Genomic DNA, 11,878 nt, shown 5'->3' on the forward strand with positions numbered 1-11,878 from the left:
GAGTGACAGTGACAGTTACCATGGGGGTGGTGGCCTGGAAGTCCATGTACAGAGGTCGAAGTTCATCTCTCTCCAGGTCACGACTCTTTATCACCTCTGGACAATGAATAGCAATAATAATATCATCATCATCATCATCAAAACTCTTAATAACATCAGACACATCACTAAAGTACCAGGATTTTAAAATGTGTCTTTGAAACAGACCAGTGTAAATGTTAGCCTGAGGGTGGCACTAGAGGACAGGTCATGAGGGGTCAACAAAACCAGTATCATGCCATTGTTATGAGAAATTATCTTGTGGTCAAAGTTGACATTTTGACCTGAGGGTGGCGCTTGAGTTAGTCTTCAGAATCCAGGCAGCATGAATGTGCTCAGAAAGTTTCATAACAATCCAACCATAATGTTAATTAGATTACATGTTGATGTCCTTCTCAAAGTGACTGCACCGTTCAAGAGGATTAGCTCCATGCTAACTAGTTAGGAATCTAACTGAATATAATGTCAATTCATTTAATAAAAAAAACATTAGTTGTACCACTTTAAAAGAAAGAAATAAGAAATACAATATCTACAAGCTCACAGGGCGTGGCGATGTTATGCGTTGTGAGTTTTTAGATCTAATTAAAAATAATAATAATAAAAAAAAATCGAAAAAAATAGAATATTTTTGCAACATTATGAGAACACAAATCTTGTATGGGGTCCCACTCCCTGGCACAATATGTTTTCAGATGGGGGTCCACGACTAAACACATCAGAATTTGGGGGTCCTTGAGCTGACATCATGAAAAGGTTTGATAACCACTGCTCCAGTCAATACTCCATCGTTACGTATCTGTTTTCTACATCACATAACATGAATGAAAGTCTCCTACATGGAAACATGCAACCAGGAAACGAGAAATTCAGTAAGTCTTCAAACAACCACTCAATGAGCAGAAACGTTCATTATTATTGATTATTACTATTATTGGTGATTGATTGCTTTACCTTTGTGTTGCGTGGGTCCATATCTGACTGAGAGGACAGAGAACCTCCTGGCAGAGGACAGCAGCGTCCTCCCCGGAGACAACATCTTCACAACAAACACACAAACAGAGAAATAAATACACTAAACTAAATAGACAGTGATATGAGTTGAACACGAGGCGAGGAGGTTCTAATGCTGTAACGTCGTTGTGTTGTTGCTTCTCAATGTGGTTCAGGGGAAGAAACGTCATAGAAATTGTGTCGAAGTTCAGCCACAGTGAAGCAGTAGAGTGCAGTATCCGGTCCGAACTTTCAAAATAGAAGTAATGGAAGAAGTATTAAAATGTTTTACTTTTACTGTAAAAGTATCAATACTGCAATGTAGATATACTCCGTTACGAATAAAAGTCCGGAATTCAAAATGTACTTAAGTAAAAGTACAAGAGTATTGGTATCAAAATGTACTTAAAGTACCAAAAGTATAGAAGTGGTTAATGTATGTTTTGTAATGATCATCAAAATCTACAAAGAAACTAGTAACTAAAGTTTTCTAATAATTGTAGTGAAGTAAAAAGTACAATATTTTCCTCCTAGCTGTAGTGGAGTGGAGTAGAAGTAAAAGTACTGAAAATTGGAAATACTCCAGTGAAGTAAAAAATACACAAAATTGTACTTAAGTACAGTACTTCAGTAAATGTACTTAGTTACTTTACACCACTGCAAGACAGGACAGAAAACACATTTTAACAGCTTTATTGGTGATTATAACCACCCAAAATAATGTTACAGTAATTCCATGAATGAAAGTAAATAACGTATTTGATATACAGTTATTTGTTTATTGATGACATCGTTTCACAACATCCGTTAGACTTTTACTTTGAAGGCGGTTGTAATTGTGCTGAATCATGCTGACTTGACTTCTCTTATACAAGAACGATAAACCCCTCCCCCCGGAACTGCGTTCTCTGTTCTCATTGGTTGTTCCTGCATGTTTGTGTTGCTTTGGGGCGGAGCTAAAGACTCTGTTTTGGTTTTCACTGTTGAAATAATGGAAACATTTGCATCATCAGCTGTCAGAGGATGACATAAATAACATAATAAAATAATTATGTATTTATTGAAATTCAAAATGTACACCATTCCATCAATAGAAATAATAATAATTATAATAAGCTGTGTAAAATGTGGTTTAAGGATTAATTTAGGCATGGTAAATCAATATCCATGTCTATGTAGATAAGACCAGCAGGAAACTTAAATAACACATTATAGCGAGCATAAGAGTTCTATTCACACACAAACTATAGAGATTATTATCTCATAGCAGCTACTGTGCATTTTAATGATAAACATGACTGTCTCCTCTCTTTGGTTGCATTGAGAAGGTATTACTGCCACCTAGAGGTGGAGACCACGAATTATACTGTTGAAGAGAAGGGAAGCTTATTGGATTGGATGGACATTAAATGCCTTATATCTCTTAAGGACTAAATGATGAATTACAACTCAATGTAATTTTATAGTATTTCCATGGCTTTCATTGTTTAGTTCTTATCTGTATCAGTGTTGCTATATGTTTCACATTTCTGTCTCATTCTATTCTGTTGTATTATTCCTTGCTATTAGTTTTTTAATTCATTTTATTATGTCTCAACTCCCTGTGTATGATGTGTGATGTGATCTGGGATGCCCTTATTATTGTACTTCTATCTCAGATAGATGTTTGTGTAAGAATATGTTCTGATCCTTTGATTGTAAAGTTGTTTGCATTAAACCCAAATAGTATTAATTACCCACTGCTGCTGTCTTTTTTTTGTGTCTGTGGTTTTTATAAATATTGAACCAATGAAAAGTATTAACAAGAGCTTGTGACTAATTAATAATTGCATTGGATCCATTGGAACACTATTTCCAAAAAAAGCAACAGTTTTGGACATTCAAGGTTTCCACCCGATAGCGACGATATGTGAGTTCTGGGTTTTATATATCTTTACATCATCATATCTTTATCATGGTTTGAGTGTGTAATTGCAGCAGGCAAAAACACTTATTGGGCCTTTGATTTAATATATCTTATTATTCTATTCTATTTATTTGCCTGGTTGTGTTTTTGTGGATGTACTGCTGTAGTTGTTGCATTATTTACAGGAAATGTATTTATCAAATGAAATGAAGAACAATAATAATACTAATTATTATTATGATTTAATCCCATTTTGTTATGTGAAGTTCATCTTGTATTAGCAGCATTGAATGATGATTTATTTATAATTTTGTGGATTTATTATCTTTAATTTCCTGAATGGGTCCTGGTCCACCTCTGATTATAAAATTGAACATCTTGTGTTAAATGATTGACATTGTTTCTCTCTGTTCCCATATTCGCTACTGACATCTTTGTTTATTCAGATGCCTGATGATGGTCAGTTTAATGAAACCTTTTGATATTGATATGAGAGGACAGTGTGTCAGACAACTGTTTTTAACCTTTTATACTTTGTTGATCGGGGTCTCCCAGGGGTCTATACTTGGCCCCCTCCTAACTCAATTTACGCCAAATCTATTTCGGATCGGCTATTCTTGCCTAAAATGACATGTCCAGAACAGGGATACTACGCGCAGCGGTGGCTCAGAAGGTATAGAGCTTAGGAAGCTTAGGAATCGGAAGGTTCCTGGTTTGATCCCTGGCTCTCCCTGGGTGAGTGTCGAAGTGTCCTTGAGCAAGACGCTGAACCCTATAACTACTCCTGATGAGCAGGGTGATGCCTTGCATGGTCTCCTCTGCAGTCAGTGTGTGAATGTGTGTGTGAATGGGTAAATGTAATGCTCATTGTAAAGGGCGTTGGATAAAGGCGCTATGTAAATGCACCATTTGTCTTTCTTTTATGTGGTTAATTTGGCCTGTTCCTGTCCAGTGGAAGCAGGTGTGCAAAGAATAAATGTGCATACTGTATCTACAATTCTCACAAAGCTCTGTCACCGTTGTTCAGTAGGATCAAAACCTCTACATACTAGCTGATGTCACGTGTGACTGGCAGGGCAAAGGTCAGCTTTATCTGGGTTAGTAGATCTTACACACACACACACACACACACACACACGTTTGCCCATAATGTCCTTTCAGAACATGCGTCATATTTCTAGCTCTATGCAACATGAGTGTAGTGCATGTAGCTTTGACTGCAACACTGGTCACATGAATGAATTACATTCCATAGATAAGCTGATTTCTTTCACACATTCTTTTACAATGGAAAATGATACTATATGCATATCAGTTATTATAAAGGGAAGTTTGTGTTCATACATTACTCATCTATAGAGTTACCTGGAACTGGAGGGGCAAAGGTCATCTTTAACTGGGTTAGCATATCAGACAGAACAGACACATTTACGGACAGACAGACATACAGACATCTGGAGAAAACCTGCCTCCTAAGTACTAAGTGTCTCTGGAAGAGTTCATGTTGTTGGAAGCTAACTGCATTTACACGGACACACACATCTACTGACAGAAGGGTGAGTCCTACAGTGTGTGTGCACTGCTGTGTGTATCAAATGCGGTGTGTATCATATGCCAGTGGTTGTCAAAGTGTGGTCGCATCAAAATAAGTTTAACCCTATAAATCGGCTATAAAAGAAAATGAAATCTTTAAAATGCTTTGAGAAATGTTGAATATTCTTTGAAATATTTTAACAACACAGCTCTTGTATGGGGGTTCCTGGCACAAAATATTTTCAGATGGTCATGTTTTGAGAACCACTGGTGTATGTACAGTGTAAAGTGAGAATTGTGATACTCTGAGCATCACTGCTGTCAATGTTGTCAGCCAAACATCATCTCTATGTTCTGTTTGTGTACTTATTGTTTACTGTATGCTGTGCCGTAAGCTTTACTGTACAGTGATATTTACTGTAGGTTGTACTGTCAGTGCTCCAGGGATCCTGATGTGTGCTGCGTGTCCGTTGAGGGTGTGTCTCACTGTGGGACGCTGTCATCATCACGCCCCCCGACACCTGCACAAACTACACTACCCAGCAGTCAATGGGAACAGGAAGTACAGGGCGAAGCAGGAGGTGGAGCAGATGAGCGCAGCTCAAATTGACCACATCTTAAAGGTCAGCAAATCAATCAATGTCCCCCTTTTCCGCTCCCCCATTGGCTCCCAGTTGTTGCCAGTACAAAATACTGATGTTGGCTTATAAAGCAACCAAAGGCATGGCACCCCATACCTTCAAAGCCTGATCCAACCCTTAAACCCCTTCCGCTCACTCAGATCAGTGAATACAGGAAAGCTGTCTGAACTTTAAATAGAACACAGTGGACAACGCCCCACGCGTCCTAAACTCTATTCCCTTCCCTAAAGCCCAGTCAATACCAATGATTTGCAACGCAACAAGTTGCAACGGCAACCACTTGTAACGGAATACCCAAACTGTACCGACATGCAATGGGTCAATTCAGACCGCTGCAAATGGTTGCAAGTCGCAACTGGTTGCGTTCCGAATCATTGGTGTGGACTGGGCTTAAAATACCCTGGACAACGCTCCACACGGCCAACTCTTCTCCCTCATGGCTCCCAAACAGTGGAACAAATTTCCCGTTGCAGTCAGAATTGACGACTCTGAAGACCCACCTCTTCAGACTCCACCTCACCCCCTCACACTCACCTCTTCAGACTCCACCTCACCCATTCACTCACCTCTTCAGACTCCACCTCACCCATTCACTCACCTCTTCAGACTCCACCTCACCCCCTCACACTCACCTCTTCAGACTCCACCTCACCCCACTCTCCCTGTACCCCTTTCTGCCAACTTCTGCCTCAATTGATGCTAGCAACTAACCAAGGCATGCCAACCATGCAGACATATCTTGGTCACTCGTTCTCATAGTTTGCTACTTAGGTTTGTTTCCTTGACCACAATGTTACATTTTTTATTTAGATAGCATGTTATTTAAACAGATACTAGGTTCATTGTTTACCTGGTATATAGAGTTTCTTGAGGCATACACTGTCTCTCTGCATTCTATGTGATAACCTTGCTTATTGTACGTCACTCTAGATAAGAGAATCTGCTAAATATATTGTAAATAGTTTTTGTTTTTGTCCATCAATCTGTTGCCAGGCCAACGAGTACAGCCACGCGTTCCCCAGAGGCCCAGCCTCCCATGGCGCTCAGAGTTTCCATAGTAACCTGTTGTCAGCCAATCAGCCGTGCGAGGACAGTCGCATCAGTGCGTCCTGCCTGGTGGGCGGGAATAGGGGCGTAGGGGGCGGAGCTCTGCTGTTTGGGGTGTTTGACGGACATGGAGGCATGTATAGTTCTTTTTTAATCAATTATCTTGGTGTCTTTCATGTTCTGCATCAGGCAGGATGATTGTATACTTTTGTTGATAATTGTTGGTGACCTTTTATGATGTCACTCTTCCTATGGATGTATCTTACAACATTTCTAAATGCCCTGTATCGGTAGCTGTAACTTAAACTGCTGTGCTGTCTCTGGCGCCTGAATCAATAAAGGCATCTGTCTATCTGTCTGTCTGTCTGTCTGTCTGTCTGTCTAGGTGCTGACTGCGCTCAGGCCGTCAGTCACAGACTCTTCTACTACATCGCCGTGGCAACGCAGCCGCTAAAGACACTGCAAGAGATAGAGGTGAGACAGCTTCATTGTCTAGGCAGAAACCTTGTATCTCCATATTTAAACTCTATTTTCTTTTTTGCAAATTGATGGCAGAATGATATAGATATAGATTGTGCTATACTATGGATAATAGCGAGTGTGTGTGTGTGTGTGTGTGTGTGTGTGTGTGTGTGTGTGTGTGTGTGTGTGTGTGTGTGTGTGTGTGTGTGTGTGTAGTCAGCATTAGACGAGTCGAGGCCTGCGCCTCCTCTGTTAGAGTTCTACCAGCAGCCCAGGGAGCAGAGGTGTGGAGCTCAACAACCACTGATGTTCTCCTCCAGGCTGAGGATGTTCTGGCAGGACCTGCTGCATGACGCACAGGAGGACCCCTCTCTGCTGGACACGGTCAGTGGTGGACAGTGGTATTGTACTCAAGTAAATACTCAAGTAGGCCTATTCAAAAGGGCAAATTACAAAGTGCATTATCTTTTTCATATCAATGAATCGCTGTGTTGAAATTAGAACATTTCGTAACAAATGGACTAAATCCGTTTTTTTTTGCACATAGATATTATACACAGATACCCGTAATAACTCTAAAGACAAGTACAGTACCCTCATACCCATGCTCACCTATAACCTGCACACTTATATATCATTGTACAATTGAAGTAAAAAAGAAGTAAAAAAGAACCCTAAAATGAATATTAAAGTACAATATTTCTATTTCAAACATTATGCACAACATTCTAACTGGTATTTTTGGGTCATATTGTTAAGGGTTTTAAAAAAAAATGTGAAAACAGCTGATCTACAACCACATGCGACGTGGTGTGAGATTGTAGATTGGCCATTTTCAGCTACGAGATTCCGTGTTTAGGGAAACTCTAGCGTACCTAGTATAGAGCCCTGGGGGACTCCAGTCAACTAAGTATAGGGTTGAGGACTTAAACCCTGAATGACTTAAACTTAAAGTCATTCAGGATTTGCATTCTTTTGATACAATTTATAATTTCTCTTCACCATCTAGTGTCCTCTGATGCAAAGTAGAGCTTGTACCTTCCATCAGTAGCATTACATGATTTACACCTGTATTGGGACATTATATAAAATAAAATAAATCTACATTTAAAAAAAAATCTCTCACACTCACTCTGATCCAAACTAGAGAAAATAATTTAAATGATTTGTACATTAAAGCTGCACTGTCTATGTAACTTCCCTCTTCTACCCCGGATTTCAAACCGGTTTCCTGAGCAAGTGCTGAATGTTTCACCATTGAGCCTGCCTGCTCGCTCAGGGGATACATTTAATCTTGACCATCAGGTCAAAATTCGTGTCATATCCTGTGTCTAGGTGAGACGTGACCTTTGACTACATCTCTCAATAGAAGAGCAGGGAGACAAAATATAACCACCCCAATTGTATAAGTTGTATTGTATTAACATACTCTACCATACAAATTGGACAAAATTTAATTGTATTCATTAAACAAAAGTTACATACTGTAGTACACTTCAGTAGTACTGAAGTGTTTCCTCTCCATATGAATAAACTCATTATAAGGATTGAGCTTATTGTGACTTAACGTACTAAAACAATGCGCTGTGAACACCCAATGACTCTAAGTGGTCATTGGGTGATTTAAATAAAGTAAGGACATTCGTAAAGGTGTAGGCTGATACATTTCTTCCCTTCACTTCACTTAAAGCACTCAATGACTACTTATAACTTAATCATACTGTAATGCACTTTAACAGTAATCATAATGTATTATACAATTATTATGATGTATTTCAATTATGACAAATGTAATACCTTCACACTTATACTTCCTGGTTGTGATGACATCATAATTCAGTGTGTCTCTTATTGGTGGGTTGGTTGTAGGAGGAGTCAAACGTCAGCTCAGCTTTGGAGGAGGCCTTCATGCGTCTGGACAATGACCTTTCAATGGAGGCTCAACTGGACCTGGCCACCAGCTCACCCAGGTTACCTCAACGTTCTGTTCATACTGGAGACCAGATCCACTTCTGTTCTGTCCGTTTAAACAGGAGATCAGATCCAGATATTAGATATTGTTCAGACAAATCCAATTTGTTTCTCAAATCTGATGTTTAGGACTGACTGTCCACACTGTGAAGGTTGTTACAAACCAGGAGTGACGCGAATAAACAAAATGCGTCGCGATTATTTCACATCAAATTTGTATTTTGGTTATGTGTGCATACATGTACCCATAACACGAACAGCAGTTTAAATTAATGCAAATGAATTGCGCAAAAATATGATTTGTAAAATTCTGTTTCCATCTGAATCCAAATCTAATTTGGTCTGCCATTCTCAATTTAGCCTTAAAGGACCACTTCACTCAATTTCAACATCTTCATATAATTGATCCTCACTAATGCTCATTATAATATGGTACAATTCTTGTCTATTCACCGTTTTCTCAGAAGAGGGCTGTGGACAGTTCAGAAACCCGCCTACCAATGACATCATCGGTAGGCAGGTTTAGTAATGTCAATTATTCTATTTTGTATTAATGCAAGAATAATCCGGGGCATGCGAACTCTTTCCAGGAATAGAAAGCCTGCAGTCTCCATTAGCTTGGATTCCCCATCAAAAGGTAACAGATTCTGAACTGTCCTCACAGCCCTCCTCTGAGACACAGACCGAGTAGACAAAAAAATTGTACCATATTACGATGCATTAGTGAGAAAATGGCGGAAGTGGTCCTTTACTAATATTGTGTGTCTGTCCTTTGTCTCAGACGTGTCCCTGGCCTAGGGGACAGTCACAGCGTGTCCTCTCCTCTCCGTGTGGCTCTGTCTGGCAGCACAGCCTGCGTGGCTCACCTCTCTCAGGGGGTCCTACACGTGGCCAACTTGGGGGACAGTCGGGCCCTGCTGGGGGTCCAGGAGTCTGACGGACGCTGGTCGGCGTTGCCGCTGACCCAGGACCACACCGCCCACAACCCCGACGAGCTGCAAAGGATTCTGGGAGAACACCCGCCCTCAGAGCACCGAACGGTGGTCCGACACGACCGTCTTCTGGGTATGCTGATGCCCCTGAGGGCATTTGGAGACGTCAGGTTTGATTACTATTTATAAAGAATACAATAGAGCACAGTAGATTACACTGTACAATGTAATGTACAGGGTAATCTGTTATTTACATTTAATCTGCATAATCTAGAGGTTTAGTCTTTAATCTACAGGTTTAGTCTGTAATCTACATGTTTAATATGTAATCTACAGGTTTAATCAGTAATCTACAGGTTTAATCTGTAATATACATGTATAATATATAATCTACATGTATAATAATGATGTAATATATACATGCATAACATGTAATCTACATGTATCATTTCTAATCTCCAGGTTTAAGTGGAGTAAGGAGACACTTGGCAGGATGTACGAGAGCAGCAGACCTGAGGTGGTTGCAGCGGCGATGAATGTGGTGTTCCGCAGAACGGTGACTCAGCACTACCACACCCCCCCGTACCTGACAGCCCACCCTGACGTCACCAAACACCGCGTCAGACCGCAAGACAAGTTTCTCATCATGGCTACAGACGGACTGTGGGACCTGATGCACAGACAGACTGCGGTGCAGCTGGTTGGAGAACTCCTCACTGGTCAGTGTAGTCCAGTGGTGTAAAGTAACTAAGTACATGTAATCAAGTACTGTACTTTTGAGGTGTTTTTACTTTACTGGAGTATTTCCAATTTTCAGTACTTTTACTTCTACTCCACAACATCTCAGGGGCAAATACTGTACTTTTTACTCCACTACAATTATTTGAAAACTTTACTTTGTAGGACAGGTTTTGATTATTATTACAAAACATATATTTACTTATTATATTACTTTTGGTACTTTAAGTATTTTGATGCCACTACTTTCATAATTTTACTCAAGTAAATCTTTAATACAATACTTTCACTGGGAGAGTATTTCTAAATTGCGGTATTGATACTTTTACTAACATTTTAGTACTTCTTCCACCACTGGTCTAGTACAGTGGCTTAATACTCACTTTTTGGATCTTCAAGTAACACCTGTCTTGAGCCATGTTGTACGAAACATATATCCATGATATAATTTATAGTTATAGTTATCTTGCTTCACCAACTCTTGAGAACCACAATCACACACGATGCTGGTCATAAACTTGGGAAATCAACCCAGGATTTCTTCATCTAGCTTTGAGCTTGTTCACATAAAAGAGACGGTGTTTGCAGCATATGACCAATCACAAACATGGACACAGCAGAACAGAGTGCCGTGTTATACAAATGATTGTGAAGTAGAATATGTCAAATACAATCCAGGCTGAAAGCAACACAGTTGCAGCTGCCAAATTAAGACATGGGGTTGGCTGGTGAAAAAGCATTACTGTGTGGACACATACATTAATAGGCTTACTTATCTGGTTGATTTACCAAGTTTATAATCAGCATTGCGTGTGATTGTGGTCCTAACTAAGCCTCAAGACAGGTGTTGCTGATGCTGCATATCTTTAACATATTGGAAACCTTTTGTGTCCAAAACTGTTACTTATCAGGAACCCCCCCCCGATAGTTATTATTTAGTCCCAAGTCGTTAATACTTTTCTTTGGTTCAATATTCATAAAACTCAGACATACTTAACCACTTACAAGCTGGCATCCCCATTTTGGCCATGTCATTTTGGGTGAGAATGTAATTTCTTTTTCTCCAAATGTTCCAAATTTTGACAGTGTCACATGAAGTATAAAATGGGCCCTAAATTTATTAAAATAATAATGGCATGGAGATACACGGTTGTCTTCTTGTTTCCCAGGGCTCCACTGGCAGCGACCTCTCTCCCCTGACCATGGGACGACCTTGGGCAGCCTGCAGCGCCTCCTGCTGGAGCGAAAGGGTCGGAGCCTGTCCACATTGGAGGATTTGAACGGTGCCACTCACCTCCTGCGCCACGCCCTGGGGAATGATGGGTACGGAGGGGTGGAGCAGAAACGCCTCGGCAAAATGCTCAGCCTGTCACCGAACCTTGCCAGGATGTACCGCGATGACATCACCATCACTGTCATACATCTTAATGACCCTGACATATAGACTCAGACTGTAGTAATAGCATATCGTTCTAATGGATCCAATGTAGTTAATGAGTCACAAGCTCTAGTTAATACTTTTCATTGGTTAAATATTTATGACACCTACGATGATTGCTATCACAATATAGTGCTTTAACCTTTGAACAAAAAAAATTACACATTTTGAAATTGTG

At 40.1% G+C, this 11,878-nt stretch overlaps 2 protein-coding genes across 2 annotated transcripts in view; one reads left to right on the forward strand and one right to left on the reverse strand.

The window, feature by feature from the left end:
• The window catches only part of nfs1 (NFS1 cysteine desulfurase), a 22,950-nt gene extending 21,752 nt beyond the window's left edge, over positions 1-1,198 (reverse strand). The window contains exons 1-2 of the mRNA XM_080424223.1: positions 994-1,198; positions 20-96 (exon numbers count right to left, since the gene is read on the reverse strand). Coding sequence (XP_080280349.1) covers positions 20-96; positions 994-1,078 — 162 coding nt within the window. The 5' untranslated portion in view covers positions 1,079-1,198. The remainder of the gene's footprint in view (positions 1-19; positions 97-993) is intronic.
• Positions 1,199-4,923: 3,725 nt separating this feature from the next.
• On the forward strand, positions 4,924-11,706 carry LOC308082004 (pyruvate dehydrogenase [acetyl-transferring]-phosphatase 1, mitochondrial-like; the record flags this gene model as incomplete). The annotated part of the gene is made up of 8 exons (XM_080423614.1): positions 4,924-5,094; positions 6,106-6,292; positions 6,545-6,633; positions 6,880-7,005; positions 8,491-8,591; positions 9,374-9,694; positions 9,987-10,257; positions 11,446-11,706. The coding sequence occupies 8 exons, from the start codon at positions 4,924-4,926 to the stop codon at positions 11,704-11,706; spliced, it is 1,527 nt and encodes a 508-aa protein (XP_080279740.1).
• Between the last annotated feature and the right edge of the window lie 172 nt (positions 11,707-11,878).

This window comes from Gymnoscopelus braueri (assembly GCF_963280865.1).
Source record: "Gymnoscopelus braueri genome assembly, chromosome: 3".
NCBI classification, from domain to species: domain Eukaryota; kingdom Metazoa; phylum Chordata; class Actinopteri; order Myctophiformes; family Myctophidae; genus Gymnoscopelus; species Gymnoscopelus braueri.